The following is a 19,313-nucleotide window of genomic DNA, read 5'->3' on the forward strand; positions in this document are numbered from 1 at the left end:
TTCGAGAAAGAACTCTCAAGACCAAAATGACACTTTAAACAAATTTTATTTTCAACACTTTTATTGTGGATCGAAACGATTTTAATCAGAATTATGTATTAACTTTTCATTTTAGTGTACATACTGTGAGGGAATTTCTGCGTTGTCGAGAGAGGACTGAGGGGGCACAAACAGAGACACTCTGGAGGCTCAGATGGCTTATGTTGAGAATAAGGTTTACTGATAACAGAAGTGATACAGCGAGCAACATCAATTGTGACGATTCTCTTCAACTTTGGGTATATAAGGAGTTTGGGAGGAATGCCAGATTTAGGGTACAGCTCAATATGGAGACAACTTGTCTGCTCAGGAACGTCAACTAGACGATATCTAATCTTAACCAAGCCATGTTTTTCTTCCAGCAGTTGTCTTTGCAGCATCTGCCTTTCTCAGGGTCATATCAGGGACAGAGAGGCCTTGAATGTCCTCACAGCCTCAGTTTGGAGGAAGCAAATAGGAACAGGTGATAACCCGTAAGATAATTTGATGTGACCTTTTGGTTCTACATAACCCCGAATGTTTAATGAGTAACCGCAGAACTAATTTTTATTTTTGTTAATTAAAAAAAAGATAACACTAGATCTGTTTCTCTATAAGTTGGATCATGACAGATTGAATATGATGTTTGATTTAAGATGTGTAATTACTTTATAATTTGTAATTGTCTGATTCATCCCTCATACTGTGTTATTTATCTGTTTTTTTGTTTGTTATTTTATTTAATATTGCAGTAACAACAGGTTCACACTTGACTTGTATGTATAGTAGAGTAAAAGGTAATATAACAAAAAATAAATAAATGAGAAAGGAGAAAAAATGTAACTGTAAAGCCAACGCAGCCTGGCTAAAGGTAGCAACCATAGCAACTAGCAACCTTTTTGTACTGTCGCTTTAAGATGAGGTCATCTGAACCCGGAATTGACTAAACTTTATTAGCAAAAACATCGAACACGCCTCCTACTCGTTATGTCAAGCAAGCGGTCGTGTAGTAATGTTAAATTCACAGTTAAATTTAATCACCACTCTTCACCCAGTTGTTGTTTTCTGACACCGTGAATCATTTTAACCTGGTCTGAATCGCTGCTTTTTCTTTTTCCGGTAAGCTAACCGACGGCTAACCGAGCAGCAGCTCTGCAACCACTGATCTTGATAACTGACAGACTACTATTGGATTTTACTCAGAAGTTAGAATCAGGGTTTTGAGACAACTGCTTTATTAGTGTGTGATATTGTCACAGTTTGTTCGTTATGGATAAATAATAACCAGGCTGCTGGTGTGGATTTTGCCAGCTGCTGAAGTCAAGGTCAGTCCTGCTTGTTTGGGTCGTTATTTTTGTGTTTACATTGAGTTAAAGATGTGCAAAATTAAATATGTGAAGTGTAAATCAATAGACGGTAAGCACACGTGGAAATAGTATTATTAAAGCTAAAGATGTAGGCTGGTGGGTGGATCCAAAATACCATGCTTTTGAAGTTCGCTAACTGCACTTTCCTGTGTTGCAGTTCACCTGTACGACTGTGGAAGATGCTTCTCCGGACATTATTTTCCAGACTGGGAGTTCCACGGTCCACAGAGACTAAACCAGTTTGCCTTTCAGCCTCAGCCAGTCTCTCCCAGTCTATCCAGTCTCACAAGTATGAATCCAAACCCAGGACTCACTCTGCTCCATGGATCTTTTCAAGGACCTTTCATTCGAACTCTCTTCACCAACAGCACATAAGACTGCCTGCTTCAGGTGGATTTCAAAGTCTAAGCAGCACTTTGTTCACTGAACCTGGGGCTCTGACTGACTGTATAAGAGGACAGACTCGTTTTTATTCATCCAACATTGTAAAGGCGGTGTTAAAATCAAATTTAAAACCAGCAATAGTGCCTGGAAAAAGAGCTCCAAAGGGACCACGGACAAAACAACCGTCTCGAGCCAATCAGCCTTCACAGAGCGAGGACAAGGTGGTTAACCTGTAGCAATAGTATATTTTTTTTATCCTTTAATACAAGTCAGGTTTCAGTTCAATGATTAACTCGGGTGTGTTTGTCTTCATAGGACATGATGCAATGCATTGCCTTTGCAACAGCAGATCAGTATCATTTACCGACACTGTGCCACGACTTGATAAATCAAGGCTTCCAGGAGATAGATTTACCAAGAGGTATCCGTTCAAACAGCTCACAAATAGAAGCTTTTCAGGGAATTCACTGATGGATGCTTTTATTGCAGTCATGTTTTGATTTCAGATGCCTCAAACGTGCTGGTGATCAGCACAGACATGGCTGCAAAACCAGACGACAACGCTCAAATATTCTTCTTCAGGTAGACTCTGTTTTAGCCTTTATCTTGAGGTCCGATTTCAGTTAGTTATCAACAGATATGAGTGTCAAACCTGAGTAAGATCAGAAATATGTTGCTTGAATTCAGCATTGGTGGTGATTTGGCTTAAAGGAGATGGTCTCCCTCAATAAATCTTATTAAATCAAATATTTCCGGATGCTTTTCTACGTTTAAAAGGTGCTTTATTCCTCCAGAGTGTTTGTTTGTCTGCTTGATAGTTTGTTTTGCAACATAAATTAGGCTGCAATAATATATGTGTATATTCTGATGCTAACCAGCTCTGGTTTTATTGTTTTCATAATTCATTAACTGACTTTCTAAATGTAAATTCCAGGGAAGGCTCTGTAGTTTTCTGGAATGTTGAGGAGAAAACGGTAAACTTTACTGTACATTCTGATATTCTTTCATTGAATTTGTAGTTTACTCCTCTATTGTGGCATTCTTCTTCAATCTAACAGCGTTTTCTCTGTCTTTACAGCTGAAAAGGGTTCTGAGAATATTGGAACATCATGAGATTCAGCCGTACGAAGTAGCTTTAGTCCACTGGGAAAACGAGGAGATCAACTACACTGTCGGAGAGTACGATGGCGTCGACTCTTTATTTTGCTTATTTGTACTTCTGGACGCTGTGTACACTTTCTAAATCTTCTCTTCCTCAGGGGAAATACGAAGCTTGAACGTGGAAACTTTATGCTCAGTGACCAGATGGACCAACAGGAAGCTGTTCTGGAGAAATTTGCGTTTTCAAATGCTTTATGTTTGTCTGGTGAGAATCTGAATGTCAACTTTCAGTCAAGAAGGATAAAGGTTGTTTTGAGGTCAGCTTCTAACCTCTTGGTTTCTTCTCCAGTGAAGCTGGCGATCTGGGAGGTTGCATTAGACAACTTTGTGGACTCGATCCAGTCGATTCCAGAGGTACGGTGGACACTGAGCAGAAAACAAGAATTATGAATAATTGAGTATGTTTAATGGTTGTAATGCTGTGGCAGATGGTTATTATTCTCCGGTCCTAATTTATTCTTTTTCCCAGATGCTGAAGTCTGGCAAAAGAGTGAAGTTGTCCTCAGCTGAGGTTATGAAGAAGATAGGAGAGCTTTTCACGTTAAGGTAAATTCAATTTTCTTTAAGTAGAAAGGAATTCAGGGGGAACTGTTTCTATTTTTGGTTCAAGATTTTATAGCAAACCTAGATGTTTTATCAGCGACAATGTCAATTTCTTTGCCTGATTTACTACAGACAGGTGACGAATTAAAGGAAAAACCTGAACCCTTCACCTCTGCATTGCTGGTGTTCTGCTGTGTTTGTTGTGCTTATATGCAATTGAATGTGAGATCAACATAAGGTGACAAACATCCCACTTGTGTTTCTTTAACTGCACAAGCTATACTTTTTTTTTTTTTTTAAAAAGCATGTAATCTATATCAGATCAAATAAAAGAAGTGTTAAAATCCTAAATTAATGAAAGTAAAATATAATTTACTGTTCAGATACACCTTTTTAAAATTTCAAATTTCAGCTTTAACTGATCATAAATATTATAAATACAAAAAAAATCTGACACTGGACTGAGTTGGATTATAGATGCAAAAATGTTAGAAGCAAATTACAGCATCAGGACCAGCATAACCAGCAACTAGTACACTAATGCAGAGCTGGTTGAAAGAATATATTTAAAGAAATACTGCTAGTAATTACAACATATTAAAGTTTAGAGTAAATAAACAAATTGTTCTGAGCGATTAACTTTATCCTCTGAGGAAACATTTTTATACCTTCTGGAAACCTTTTTCTTATATTAGACAAATAAGGGTTCTCACCACCATCATTAAAACACCAAAGGAGGGATTATCTTTAGGAAGAATTGTGTTTATCCCTACTGTACACTTCTGGAAACGTGGAGAATCGATGTCAAGGTGCATTAAAGCTGTTCTGGTGGCTCAGCACCACACTTAATGTTCAGTTTTCCTTTGTCAACCGTCTGTATGTTTAGCAGCTCAGACTTGAAGTAATTCTGCATAATATTTCTACTAGTATGTGCACTGTATTATAAATTTTCATGCTCTGGGATGACAGACGCTGTATTTTAATCTTTGTATTTGCTTCCCGCTCTAACAGACACTGTATAAACCTGCGCTCCGACCTGCTCCTCACTCCTGATTTCTACTGGGACCGAGAAAACCTGGAAAAACTCTACGATAAGACGTGCCAGTTCCTCAGCATCAACCGCAGAGTCAATGTAAATGAAAGCCATTCTAGTTTGGAGGCTCGCTCCAGAAGACGTGCTTGCTTTGTTTCTGATTTCAGCGCCGAGTTTGTCTGATTTTTTTTTAGGTTGTGAACGAGAAGCTGGAACATTGTACACAGCTGACCGACCTGATGAGGAGCCACCTGAGTGAGAAGCATAGCTTGAGGCTGGAGTGGATGATCGTAATCCTCATTACGATCGAGGTAAACGAGCTCCACAGCGTCGGTGATTGCAGCGTTTGCTTGCAGTTATGTTAAACACATCTTGCTTTTCTTGCAGGTTTTGTTTGAACTCGCGAAAATGATCTTCTAAGCTGCTCCTAAAAGAGTGCACAAATCTAAAAATGGACGCTGGAAGCTCCAAGAGACGAATGCTGCAGCGAGCAAAGGTACTGAGTCTGTGAAATGTGACACTGGATTGTGAAGGGGACCGAAACAGTGTTGAATGTCTTATTCTTCGTGTTTTACAGTTTGTACATGTTAACAAAACACAAAACAAACTTTAAAATCAGCCATTTTCCTTAGTGTTTCTAAGGATCATTCGTGTCTTCCTGATTTTTGTTGTTTTAAAAAAGAATCAGTGGGACTTTGCCACTTTTGGGATCACATACAAGTGATTGTTTTTCAACTTTTGATTGCTGGATTTATGTTAATTACATTTTTACATCATGTGCAGTATGAAATATAACATTTTTTTTAAAGGCCTCAACATATGACATTGTTCTTGTGACGGATCCCAAGCAATTTGATAAAAAAAAAAAGGGATTATAGCAAAACTTGATTCCCAAACTATAAGTGCTGTGTGACAGAAAATGCAATAAAATATTTATTCTAAATGTTTGCCAGTTATGTTTCAGTGTTTGCATGTAATATATTGACCCATTGAGTGGTTATTTGTTCAGTTTAAGGCATGAATTAGAATTCTCACAATCAACACAGGAGGTATTTGAAATTTGTGGGTTTTCTTTATTCAAATAAAATACTTCTTATTAATAAAACAGTGGTAAATATATAAATACAGGAAACTTGGCTTTGCATTTTGCATTAGTTGACATCACATGACTCAGATCAGCAGGAAGTTTCTGTAAAATCAGTGTATGTCAGGAAAAAGTAGACAAATGGCTAAAATAAACACCTTCTTTTCCACTCCTGCTACACAGTTCGATTACTGAACCTGTGGTGTCAAAGATACTTAAAAGTGCACAGCTGGGAGAAAAAATGGGAGGAGTAAAAGCTGCCGTGATTGTTTAAGGCTCTGCAGATAGTAAATATATTAATTATAAATATATTTTTGATTAATTTAAACTTCAACTGTAGTATATTGGCTCAGTTTCCCAGACATGGTTAAGCTCAGTCCTGGATGAACAACTTTATTCAATGGAGATATTCATTGAATTTCTCATTTGGCTTCATCCACGTCTGGAAAATTGGCCAGTAGTGTCAAATATAACATTTTTGTGCCATGCTGTCTTCATGCACTTAGAGTAGAAATTCTTGTAGATTGAAAACGCACAGTTCAGCCTCTTTAAGCATTAAAACAGTTATTTACAAGATAAAATAGAACAACACTGCATATCCTCATTAGGTCCAGGTCTTCCTATTGCTTTTAGATACCATGGGAACATTAAGTAAAATAAACAAGTGAAACAATTTGTGAACGTAAAGGATGCAAAAAGAAAGCTGTGAATTATCTACATATATTAATATATATATAAAATGTGCTGTACTTGGGTTGCATACATCATGAAGTAAAGTTGCTTCTGAATAATGTTGTTGATGCTTTTGTACCATAAAAGATGAAAAAAAAAGATATCAGACAGAGTATGGTGTGAAATGTGATTGGAAAGACTTGGCATGATTAGTAATTAAAGCAAACGGCTCGTTAAATTTACTTAAAGAGGTCACTCATAGTCACTGTCACACCTCAAACATGCCCTCTGAGAAGCAGAACTCCTCTTGCAACATCTCACTCATACATCTTTATAATATTATTAAAATAATGTAATAAATCTAGCTCATTTTTGCTTCTACAGAAGGCAAAAGAAAAGGCTTTAATGGCTTTTTGATACGTTCTTCCTTTTCCTTTTTGATTGTCCAACCTAAGGAAACAAAGAAAAAAGTAGCAGGATGTTAATTTATTTGAATATATCAGTGATTTTCATGAAACTGCAATAAAAGAAGAAGCTTACCAGTCGCTGAGACTTGAGTTGAATTAGTTCAAATCCATTGTCATGTCGCCTGCAGTTACAGTTTCCGGATGCTCGAGTGCAGCAACAAAATGTTCGCCTTCACTCTCAATCTCAGGTGTTCCTTCAGTTTTGTGCGTTTCTTGTTGGGCTTCTTGTCCATGTTCTGCTTTTTCATCTTGCTCCTTCTCAGTTGGCTGTTGAGTGAAAATCTCTTCTTCGGCATCCTGCCACACATCATTGTCCTCAGCTATTGGTTCCTTTGCTTTTGCTTCACCGAGCAATGGTTGACTCAGAAACACTTCTCTCGACTCTGCTTGCGTCTCTGGTTGGATTGTTTCTGCAGCTTGGATGTTCGGGGTTGCAGTCTCCGTAGATGTGATTTCTTCTACTGGTGTTATGGTTTCCACTGCTCGGATACCGACGTCCAGTTGTGCTGCCTGACTTGTAATCTTTGTCATTTTGTTTGAATCCAAGTTTACTGGCGGTTCTGTGATCTGTTTCTCATCTCTTTCGGTTGCATTTATGGGTGCTACTGCCTCCACTACCTGAATGCCGACTTCAGACACGTCCGTCTGCTTTACAGGTTTGAGTGTCTCTGTAGGAGATGTTGGAGATTCAGGAACTTTTGTTTTCTCAAACTGTATGTTAAATTTGACTTCAAAGGAGAAGCTAGTTGGGGACTCCATGTTACACAGTGACGAGATGGTTCCAGTGTTTTGCTGAGTTACTAGTCCGGTATTACTGGTTGTAACAATCTGGGTTGTCTGTTGTGCTTCTGTGGTGTTTTCAATGACTTTCTTCACAGCTAATTCTTCTGATGGGCATATTTCATCTGCTTTAGTTTCCTCCAAATCCTCTTTTTGATCAGGCACAGAAACATCTAAATCTCCTGGAATATCAGATGTTTGCAGGTGGGAATCATGGTGTTCGGTTGGGATTGCACCACCATCACTGGGGACAGCAGAACCTTCATCTTGTCCTTCCATAAACTTCTCAGTGCCGTTGTTTATCTCTTCTTGATTCCTTGCTTGATTTGATACATTCGCAACCACTTCTGTCAAAGCAACTTTCAGAATTTCTTGTTCCAAACTGACAACCAGAGATTCAGGTATCGTCCGTGGTAAGTTCTCCTTTACATTTGGAATATCTCCTTGAACAGCCGCCTTGGTTTCCTTGTTAAATACCTCATCTTCAATTCCTGAAGTTGCAGAGAGAACTTCTACTTTTTCAGTAGTTTCATGACAAACATCTGTGACCTTTGTGTCTTCTGTAACTCCTACCTCTAGTAGTGATTTAATATCCACATCCACTTTCTGCACTTGGATTCTGTGATTGTCCTCGACCTCTACACTGTCTTCCACTAACGGTGCAGCACTCTCGACTCCCTCCTTGAGCTCGGTCTCACCTGCCATCTTGTCTATCAAGGGTTCATGAGTTTCTGATGTTTTCTCTACGAAAACACTGGGTATCTCATCTTTTAGATTACACGTGGTTACTTGCATCACAACAACATGTTGGACCTCAGCAGTCTTCATCTCAGCACTTGGAAGTCCATTTATTTGATCTCCTATTCCGTTGATGTGCACTTCACATGTGGGTTCATCTGAAGCTTCAGCACTGTCTACACAAGGCTCAGGGGTTTCTTTAGAAAGGACAGTCTCCTCCAGGATCTGAACACAGCTTGCTTCTTCCATAACAGAGGGCACGTTAACTGCTGTGGTTGTTTCTAACTCCTCTACAGCTTCAGTGGTGCTGTCCTCAACCTCAACCTCAACACTTTGGGAGAAGCTCTCTGTTTTTTGATCGCTGTTTCTCTCCAAAGCCTGATCCACAGCTTTGATCTCAGTTTCCACTTGAACTGAAGCAATGACATCTTTCCCAGCTGGTTTTGTAACATCATCTAACGGTATTTGTTTTTCCTGGGCATTGCATTCCTCAACACTGGATGCAGCTGCCCCAGTTTCTGTTTCAGTTACGACTTCTTTGACATCAGGTGCCGATATTTCTGGTTCCACTGGTGGTTTTTCTAGCTCAGTGCTGACTTCAGGTGCCTGTTTGGGTTCATCTGTAACTGTTTTTACTTGAACATCCTCTGATATTTCTTTCTTTTCAAGTAACTGAGGGCCACTTGCTTCAGAATTTGCTGTGGTTTCTTGTACAGTTTGTAGCACTTCTGGTTCTTTGGAGGCATCCACTGATTCAACATTAACCTCAGCAAGAGGTACTGTTTCCTTTTTAGTTTCATCTTTCACAGTTTCTGCTGGTGGAACATCCTCTGACATCACTTCTTTTTCAAGTGATTCGGGGCTGCTTGCTTCTGAATCTAATGTGGCAGCTTGTAACACTTCAGGTTCTTGAACGTGCTTGATTTTGGAGGCATCCACTGGCTCAACATTAACTTCAGCAAGAAGTACTGTGTCCTCTTTTGGTTCCTCTCTCATGGTTTCTTCTGATGGAACATCCTCTGATATTACTTCTTTTTGAGATAATTCAGGGCAACTCGCTTCTGAATCTAATGTGGTGGCTTGTAATGTTTCTGGCTCTTGAATATGTTCCGTTTTGGAGGCATCCACTGGCTCAACATTAACTCCAGCAAGAAGTACTGTGTCCTTTTCCGGTTCCTCTCTAACAGTTTCTTCTGATGGAACTTCCTCTGGTATTACTTCTTTTTGAGGTAATTCAGGGCTACTCACTTCTGAATCTAATGTGATGGCTTGTAATGTTTCTGGCTCTTGTATATGTTCCGTTTTGGGAGCATCCACTGGCTCAACATTAACTTTAACAAGAGCCACTGGTTCCTCTTTGGGTTCATCTCGAGCTGTTTCTTCTGGTGGAACATCCTCAGATATTACATCTTTTTGAGGTAATTCAGGGCTGTCTGGCTTTGAATCTAACGTGGCGGTCTGTAATGTTTCCGGCTCTCGAATAAGTTCAGTTCTGGAAGCATCCATTGACTCAACATTACCTTCTGCAAGAGGTACTGGTTCCTCTTTAGATTCATTTCTAGCCATTTCTTCTGATGGAGCATCCTCTGATATTACTTCTTTTTCAAGTACTCCCTCTAAATTTAATGTGGCATCTTCTACAGCTTGTGATGCTTCTGTTTTTTGAATATGTTCAGTTTTGGGAGTATCTACTGGAGCAACATTATCTTCAACAAGAGGTACTGTTTCCTCTTTGGGTTCATCTGTAACTGTTTCTTCGGGTGGAACATCCTCTGATATTACTTCTTTAGCAAGTGATTCAGGGCTGCTTACTTCTCGATCTAATACAACAGCTTGTAACGCTTCTTGTTCTTGAATACGCTCAGTTTTGGAAGCTTCCACTAGTATAACACTAACTTCAGGGAAAAGCAGTGTTTCTTCTGGTGGAACTTCTTTTTCAAGTGACTGAACACTACCATCTTCTGAATCCACTATGGCTTCATGTTGATCAATTTTTGGGGCATCAGATTGTGGTTCTTTGTTTTCAGTTACTCCAGTGAGATGTTCTGCTGTCTGTTTGAGTTCACTTGTAACATTTTCTGCAGGTAAAATATCCTCTGAGATTGGAACATTCTTTTCAAGTGATTGTGCATCACTCTTCTCTGAAGCTAATTTGTTGGTTTCTACAGTTTCTAGTTCTTCCTGCTTGTCTGCCACTACAGCTGGTTGATCCTCAAATGGAAATTGTTCAGGGACATTTTCCTGGATCTGATCTTCCTTTTCTGCCAGACTTTGGATTTCCTGCACCACAGCTCCATCCTTAGGTCCCTCGGCTATTGCAGGAGCTGGTTCTGTGTCTTGGGAGTCCATTTTTGAGATTTCAGCTTCATCTGCCTCAACTACAGGATGTGGGACAACTTCTTCACCTTCAGGTAGTGTCTCAACAGGCACTGCTTCATTTACCTCAGGTACAAATTTCTCTTTATGTTGGCTTTCTTCAGAAACCTCTAATTCACTAATGGTGTCTTGTAACTGTGAAACATCTTCCTTATAAACATCATCTGTGGTTATTTCAGCAGTGTCAAACTCCTCGGTAAGAACCTCCGATATGATATCCGTTGACATAGCTTCATAGGTGTCAGATACACTCTCTGGTTGGGCTGTTACTACAAGGTCTTGAGGTGCATCTATTGCTTCAACATCTGGACGTGCTTTTTCAGAACTTGGATCGTCTGAGCACACTGGAACTGCGTCTTGGCTCATTTGGATGTTTTCAACGACATTCTGCAGTAACAACTCTGTATCCTTGACATCAAGTTCTGCTGGGACTGGAGTTGTGTTGCCAGATGTTTTTGAAGACTCTGATAACTGGGAAACTGCTGAGATCATCTCGGTTTCATCTGCCAGGGTAACATCAACAGGCTCTGGAGCAGTTATGGCCTCAGATGTGATCTCTATCAGGTCCTCTGCTATAGTGTCATCTCTAGCTGCCTCTTCATTGGTTGATGCTGGAGTGGCCATTGTATCTGTAATTGCACCCTCCTCTGTGATATCACTGAGTTGTTGATGCTTACTGATCAGCTCCTCATCTGGTTCTTCATTTGTAACAGGGGCTGTAGATGCCTCATTCTTTAAAGCTTCCTCCTTCTTTTGGACTGTCGTTGCTTCAGTTTGCCTATCATCACAAGGTACGACTGGCTCAGACATGTCATCTTGCTTTAGATTATCCTCTAATTCCTTTGGTGTGTCACTTTCTATGTCTGCCTGTGTTTGTATTTGAATTCCTGTCTCAGCTGTATCAAACTCTGACAGTGGAACCACAGCTGGTGTTTCAGAGTCTTCATCACCTGAAGCTACTTCCTTCTCAGCCTCGTCTGAAGACACTTGGTCTTGTCTCTCACCGGACTTTCTCTTTTTTCGTCCTGGTAGGAGTTTCTTTATGGAAAAGGAGGAATCATCTTGAGTAATTTCACTGTCAGAGTGTATTTTGTCTTTTCCTTCATCTTCGTCTTTGGCTTTCCTTTTGGGGGTGACAAGTTTTTTAAATGATTGCCATGTCGATCCCCCGTCACCCTCTGGAAGACTTCCAACTTGTCTGGTTGATGAAGCTAGAGTTTCATGGACCTTGTTAGAATTTTCTAGTTGTGTTTCAGCACCCTGTTTGGCTCCACTGTCTTGTTTGTTATCGGCATTATCATTTTGAGGCGATTCATCCTCAGAGTCGGATGTTTTCCGGCTTCTTCTCCGTCCTGATCCGCACAAAACAGCTTCCCATGACACTGATGAATCTTTTCTCTTTCTTCCTTCTTCTGAGCTGTGATCTGATGTTTGTTCTCCTTGTCTTGGTTTAGCTTCATGTCCTGAAGCTGGGACTTGTGTCTCTTCGTGGCCTGAGGACGAGCCCTTCGAGCGTTTTTTGGGAGTCATAAGTTTTTTGAAGGAAGCCCACGGACCCTCTTCCTCTCCTGTTGCGTCTGCAGAGGATTGTGGAGAACTGTCCTCTCTGGGATTATCAGCTGACTCTGTAGATGACATTAGATGATCAGAGCTGTGTTCTCCAGAGTCAGACAGCCTTCCATCACTTAATTTCCTGCCTCTCTGCTTTTTGGAGAGTTTCTTCAAGCTAGAACCTGACAGCAGCCTCTTCATGGGACTGGCTTGAACTTTTTCTTGAGAGCTCAGAATTTCAGACTCGGTTGCAATGATTGCTGATGGATCCGTGGAAGGTGATTTTGCTTCGTCTGTTGTTTGAGCTGATGCTGCAGACACATCTTTAGGTTTCATTTCCTTAAGTTCCTGCCAAACTGTAGCAGTTTCATCCTCCACCTTGTCCTGTTGTTGGTCTTGTACAGTTTGTTCCGTTGCGTCCTCCTTTTTGCCCATATCTACCAGCTCTTTCTCAGCTGGCTCTTTTTTCTTCCGTAGACCAGAAAAGAATCCAGTTTTCAACTGAAGTGAAAAACGTTTGAATGGAGATGGGACCACATCTTCAGGTGCGGCTTCTTGGTGTCCACCTTCACTTCCATGTGAACTTCTTGCTGCGTCTGCTTTATTAGATTCAGCTTCCATTTTGGTTTCTGTGTCGAGCAAATCCTCTGATGTACCATCAGTCATTGTCGGGCCTGTTGTTGAATCATTGTCGTAAGCCTCCTGTGCTGCGTTAAGTTCCTTGTTCTGCTCAGCATTCTCACTTTCCTTTGTTGTATCTTTGATGTCTTCTTCTTTGTTTGGTTCTTCCTCAGGCACTTGCATTTCACCCTTTTCGGCGGAGCCTTTCTTTACTGTCAACTTCAAACCAATGTTGTTAAAAAATCTCTTGAAACCCTCATTGATCTCATTCTGCTTCGCCTCCATTTCAATCGTTTTCACGGGAACGTCTGCTTCTTCATCGGGTTTGTTTGCGCTAATTTCAACATTTGGAACATCTTTGTCTGGAGAAGGTATATCTAAACAAGAAGATAGATGAATTATTAATACACTTTAATAGCATGAAGTGAAAAGACTGTTCAAACTCAACAAGTCATGCTTCTGTTGAAATTATGCCAACACAGTCTGTCGATGAGCAATAATATACAGAATATGAATACTTACCCTCTGCCGCATCCACACTGTGACCATTAAATCCTGCTAATGTGCCGTCTGCTTTTCCATTGAGCTCTGAGATCGGCTCTTTGTTTTCCAGAGGCTGAAACAAGACACAAAACTGAATGTACCTCTTCTCATGTGATAAACATTAGATTTTATCAAAGCTCAAGTAACGAGTTGCCAGCTGTAAACATTTCAAAGTGATAGATGGTAATCATGCAAGCATTTGATGCAATTAAAAGAAAAATGCAGCACTGGACAATAGTCTCATAGCAAGAGAACAATTCATTTCTATGAGGGGGAACAAAGAATTTCCATCTGTGATTATCTGGGGCTCCAAAGTCCTATTTAGTAAACAAATAATACAGTTCAGTTACTGTTGCTTTGGTGTGATTGCAGCCCTACAGCTACCAAATCTGTTCCAGTCTCAAATCCGTGAGGCGGATTAATCAGGAAAGTCTGAGTAGGTGTTAAGGAGCAAGAAACACATCTGTCAGCTAATGTGGAGAATTCACTGAATAGAGAAGGAGCAGAAATAGCAGAACCATTTTTCACCCGGAAACACAACACATTTTGCATACATGGAGTGGTATTTAAAGCTAGAATGTCTATTTTTAAATGTGTAACAGTGAAGCTTTATTATGCCCAACTGAATGTAAACCAAGAAGAAGACTATTTTAAAATGTATGTAAGACAAAGATAGCAACCTCTCTGAATTTATAGACACGGTTGCTCGTGAAAACTTCAAACGTCTTCATAAGATTACAGGCTAAATGAATTCTCCAGTGAACTGTTCTTTGGACATCTGACCTGTATTACAGGTTGTACACAGACATGTCTTTGTGATTTCTACTTATCTGGAACCAAAATAGACCCGAGTGGCACCGTATGGTTTATTTACACACGTGGACAAAATTGTTGGTACCCCTCAGTTAAAGAAGGAAAAACCCACAATTCTCACTGAAATCACTTGAAACTCACAAAAGTAACAATAAATAAAAATTTATTGAAAATTAAATAATCAAAAACAGCCATTACTTTTGAATTGTTGATTAACATAATTATTTTAAAAAACAAACTAATGAAACAGGCCTGGACAAAAATGATGGTACCTCTATAAAAGATTGAAAACTATTTGACCAGAGTGACATGATTAACTCAGGTGTGTCATTTGATTGACATCACAGGTGTTTCCAAACTCATAATCAGTCAGTCTGCCTATTTAAAGGGAGACAAGTAGTCACCCTGCTGTTTGGTGAAAAGGTGTGTACCACACTGAACATGGACAACAGAAAGCGAAGGAGAGAATTGTCCCAGGACATCCGAAAAAAAATTATAGACAAACATCTTAAAGGTAAAGGCTATAAGACCATCTCTAAACAGCTTGAAGTTCCTGTGACAACAGTGGCTCATATTATTCAGAAGTTCAAGACCCACTGGACAGTAGCCAACCTCCCTGGACGTGGCCACAAGAGGAAAATTGATGACAAATTGAAGAGACGGATCGTTGGAATTGTATCCAAAGAGCCCAGAGCAACCTCCAAAGAAATTAAAGGTGAACTCCAAGGCCAAGGTACATCAGTGTCAGATCGCACCATTCGTCGTTGTTTGAGCCAAAGTGGACTTCATGGGAGACGACCGAGGAGGACACCACTGCTGAAAAAAACTCATAAAAAAGCGAGACTGGAATTTGCAAAAATGCATGTTGACAAGCCACAAAGCTTCTGGGAGAATGTCCTTTGGACAGATGAGACCAAACTGGAGCTTTTTGGTAAGGCACATCAACTCTATGTTCATAGACTCAAAAACCAAGCATACGAAGAAAAGAACACTGTCCCTACGGTGAAACATGGAGGAGGCTCAGTAATGTTTTGGGGCTGCTTTGCTGCATCTGGCACAGGGTGTCTTGAAAGTGTGCAAGGTACGATGAAATCTGAAGACTATCAAGGCATTCTGGAGAGAAATGTGCTGCCTAGTGTCAGAAAGCTTGGTCTCAGTCGCAGGTCATGGGTCTTCCAACAGGACAACCATCCAAAACACACAGCCAAAAACACCCAAGAATGGCTGAGAGAAAAGCGTTGGACTATTCTAAAGTGGCCTTCTATGAGCCCAGATCTGAATCCCATTGAACATATGTGGAAGGAGCTGAAACATGCCATTTGGAGAAGACACCCATCAAACCTGAGACAACTGGAGCTGTTTGCTCATGAGGAGTGGGCCAAAATACCTGTTGACAGCTGCAGAACGCTCATTGACAAATACAGAAATCATTTAATTGCAGTGATTGCCTCAAAAGGTTGTGCAACAAAATATTAAGTTATGGGTACCATCATTTTTGTCCAGCCCTATTTCATTAGTTTGTTTTTTTAAATAATTATGTTAATCAACAATTCAAAAGTGATGGCTGATTTTGATTATTTAATTTTCAATAAATTTTTATTTATTGTTACTTTTGTGAGTTTCAAGTGATTTCAGTGAGAATTGTGGGTTTTTCCTTCTTTAACTGAGGGGTACCAACAATTTTGTCCACGTGTGTACAAGAGAAAGTGGAACAGTTTGACTCAAAGTGAAGTTAACAGGGTGAAAACGGCAGCACTGGGATAAATCTGTTTTTTTTAAAGGTGAAATATACCATTATATCCACACAATATATCTGGAATATAAGGTATTAAGGGTTCTTCTGGCTCTTGTAGGACAATGCTGTCTAATTGACTTCCTGCTCAGTCTGGCTGGGTGATGATGTTGTACACAAATAATCAATGGAGCTTCTGCTGAGTGCAGCAGAGGGGAAATTCCATCCCTCCCCTGAGCTTTACTTGGGTTGCTCTAAGAATGAAAGGTCATTATTATTATTCTCTCATACCGTTTCCTTTTTCATCTACAGTAAACGCAAACTGTGGAAACATAAATGAAACGGTGAAATCAGGATCTTTAGAGGAGCAAAACTTGCCTCAGACCATTAAAGCAAAAGTCAACAACCATTTTTGGCTGCATCAGAAAAATGGCACAAATTTCCTGCAACAGTTTTGTGTTGCTAGGAAGAAAATAGAATTTAAAAAAATACAAATTTAAATAAATCCAGAAAATATACTGAAAAACTTGCAGCAAGAGTGGCAGAAAAAAATACAGTGGGCTTTACAAAACTGTCAAAACAGTAAAAAAAAAAAAAGAATGAAATCAGTTTTTTGCTTGGTAAAACGGGAAAAAACTTTACTCATACAGATTTAAGATGTGGACATTATCAACTTTTTGCCTTTTTTTTTTACTGAATATACATATTTTTCTTTCAAATTATGGCACATATATAAAATATAATTATATTTTTTCTGACCTTAGCGCAATAAAAAAAAGCTCTACAAAGGATGAATAACAGTTTGCAAAAATGCAAATTTCTGAGTATTTTTACTTCTTAATAAACATATTTTCTTCTTTCAAATAATGACAAATATCTGCAAAATAGTGTGTTTTTTTTAGATTTCTAAAAACCATGCAACTTTATGGTCGAACGACCATTTGTAAAAAAAATAAATAAATAAAAATACAGATTTTTAATGTGGACATTATTTACAGTTTTGGCCTGTTTTTTGTTGAGTTTTTAACCCTACTGTTTAAATTAATACTTTTTTCAGTGAAGTTACTGGTCTGCAATTTAACAAAATGGGGAATATGTGTAAAGTATAAGTTAAAAAGATTTTTTTATCTTTAATGTTCATCGTTTTTCTTTCAAATAACAGCTAATATCGATATGATTCTTGATGTAGGCATTATTTACAGGGGGTGAACTTGAGAAAAAATACTTTCCTTTCAGTTACTTTAGTTATTATTCGTTATTTAACAAAACAGGGACACTCAGAAAAATACCTATTAAACTATTTACCACCTCTGACTTCTTACTCGTGTTTTCTTCCAGCTAAAGAAAGACAAACACATCTGAAATCAAAGGAAACGACTAGTAAGACATGTTACTACAACAATAAATTAATGCACAAATATGGCCCATGCACTTAACAAGTACCACAGTTTTGGCTTGTTTCTCAATGTTAACATGTAAATTATTATTCTATTCAATGAGTTTTACTTATTATTTGCATCTACCAAAGCAGAGGGAATTAGTAAATCAACAGTAAATCGTTTTTTAAGTACAGCTAAAAAGTGACAGTGAATAAAGAAAAACTTTCATTTTTTACAGTGAAGTTTCACCACCTCCTCTTAAGAGAAAGCTAGAAAACCGTGTTTTCTGTTAACTTCATTTCCACTGTCAGTGTCACAGCATGGCTCTCTGTCCTTTATTCAGAGACAAGGACTTCTGCTTTATTCCTGCTTTAATGGATTTGTTGGCAGCATCTGCAGGACAACAACAGAACCCAGCCTCAGCATTTTTACCAATAACACCTCCTGCTTTTTGAAACCTGCACGTTTTTCACACAATCACACAGTGGTGCAAAGTTGGATGATGAGTGTCTGTCTGTCTGTCTGTCTGTCCGTCCGTCTGTCCGGTACCTTGTCCTCGGTGCTCTGCTCGGTTTGGACATCCTCTCCGGGCTCCGCATCCTTCTGTGCGTCCCGCTGCGCAGACTGAGCGTCTCCCATGATCGGAGCTCCGGAAAGAGCCGCAAAACTGCTGCAAATATCCGATCAGGGGGGAAAAGAAACCATAGATGTAGCTCCGAGGAGAGGAGAGAGAACAGTCAGCTCCGAATACTGCAGGCTGGATGTTGGAGGACTCCTGTTTCCTCCCTGCAGGATCACAGGAAGCTTTATTAACTGAGCCTGGTCCGGCCCAGCCCGGCCCGGACCGCCTCTCCCTGCATCAAAAAAAAAAAAAAAAAAAAAAAAAAGCTGCAGAGAACACAGCAGCACGTTCTCAGCTGACTAGAGAAAATGTCCGCGCAACAAGCATGAACCTGCATTTAGATCCTCATCTGAGGCTGAAAAGGAGCATTTTATTGGAAACTAATGCATCAGATGAGAAGATAGTCAGAGTTCTGTAAAAGTTCTGCATCTGTGAAATGCTTTCAACATCTGTCATGTGGGTTTTATTACTACCTGAAATGAGAGGAGACTTTGTTGATGTTTAAACTACTAATTCATATTAACATAAAGTGAAAATGCGCCCAGAACCAGAAGTTTGATACCATGTGTCCACTCAGAAGAATCACTGCACTGTATCTGTCATTTTCCTGAATTTTTCATATTTATTTTACAGATTTTTCTTTTAAAAATAAATGAAAACATAGGGGGAAAAGGTCTGAAGTGTCTGTTGTAAAATAACAAAAAAAATCAGATGTATGAAGTTACATGAGAAAACTCACACGATCTAAAATGAAAAGCTTAATTATTAGTTTTTAGAAAATGATGTTGCATTAATTTAAAGCTAAGTGGAAATCCTTCTTTTAAATGGTAAACACCTGTCAGACATACAAGATTTTCATTTTAAGCTACATGTAAAAACTTATGTTATACTTGATGTCATCTAAAATTAACAGTTTATTCAAGTATTTGTATATATATATTCAAGTATATATAGACCTGTCAAGTATCCAAGAATTTTGTTTGACATTAATTGTAAAACAACATTTATATGCTCTAAAACTAAGGGAAGATTCCTGCAATTCGAATTACTAGTTTTACAACAGTGTTCTGCAGTTTCTTATAAGATATTTTTAAACTAAAATTATATATCTAATCATGCCAAATATTCCACCTATTTGTTTGTATTAAAGCATTGCTTGACTATTTTTATACACAATTCCATTTTAACACAGAGAAACTGCACTTGAATTATTGAAAATAACTTTTTATGGTTATGCTCCATGATTTTACAGTTGTTTTCAGTGCCGCAGCTAATGCTATCTGTTGCTTAGCTAAATAGCTACACAAAAATAATGTTTGTTAGCATCAGCTAATCATACTGGAACAGGAAGTCCAGGTCTGACCTGGACTTCCTGTTCTGTTGTAGTCTTTTGAAGATCTAAACTTGGGTTTGCCAACAAGTTTTCTTT

The 19,313-nt window shown here is 39.0% G+C and overlaps 2 protein-coding genes across 3 annotated transcripts; one reads left to right on the plus strand and one right to left on the minus strand.

Moving 5' to 3' along the window:
- Positions 1 to 951: 951 nt before the first annotated feature.
- Positions 952 to 5,453, plus strand: rmnd1 (required for meiotic nuclear division 1 homolog). 2 transcript variants are annotated; one of them, XM_022204250.2, is made up of 12 exons: positions 952 to 1,343; positions 1,543 to 1,990; positions 2,085 to 2,190; positions 2,276 to 2,351; positions 2,704 to 2,743; positions 2,848 to 2,948; positions 3,029 to 3,135; positions 3,220 to 3,284; positions 3,400 to 3,476; positions 4,485 to 4,605; positions 4,701 to 4,817; positions 4,894 to 5,453. In XM_022204250.2, the coding sequence occupies exons 2-12, from the start codon at positions 1,565 to 1,567 to the stop codon at positions 4,924 to 4,926; spliced, it is 1,269 nt and encodes a 422-aa protein (XP_022059942.1). In that variant the 5' UTR covers positions 952 to 1,343; positions 1,543 to 1,564; the 3' UTR covers positions 4,927 to 5,453. The 2 variants fall into 2 exon arrangements, with proteins under 2 accessions (XP_022059942.1, XP_022059943.1); XM_022204251.2 differs by having other exon boundaries at positions 952 to 1,137.
- Positions 5,454 to 5,558: 105 nt separating this feature from the next.
- Positions 5,559 to 18,491, minus strand: akap12a (A kinase (PRKA) anchor protein 12a). Its single transcript, XM_022204249.2, has 4 exons — positions 17,812 to 18,491; positions 13,318 to 13,411; positions 6,803 to 13,172; positions 5,559 to 6,712 (listed from the first exon to the last, which is right to left on the minus strand). The coding sequence occupies exons 1-3, from the start codon at positions 17,899 to 17,901 to the stop codon at positions 6,826 to 6,828; spliced, it is 6,531 nt and encodes a 2,176-aa protein (XP_022059941.2). The 5' UTR covers positions 17,902 to 18,491; the 3' UTR covers positions 5,559 to 6,712; positions 6,803 to 6,825.
- Positions 18,492 to 19,313: the final 822 nt, after the last annotated feature.

This window comes from Acanthochromis polyacanthus, chromosome 1, assembly GCF_021347895.1.
Source record: "Acanthochromis polyacanthus isolate Apoly-LR-REF ecotype Palm Island chromosome 1, KAUST_Apoly_ChrSc, whole genome shotgun sequence".
Classification (NCBI taxonomy): Eukaryota; Metazoa; Chordata; class Actinopteri; family Pomacentridae; genus Acanthochromis; species Acanthochromis polyacanthus.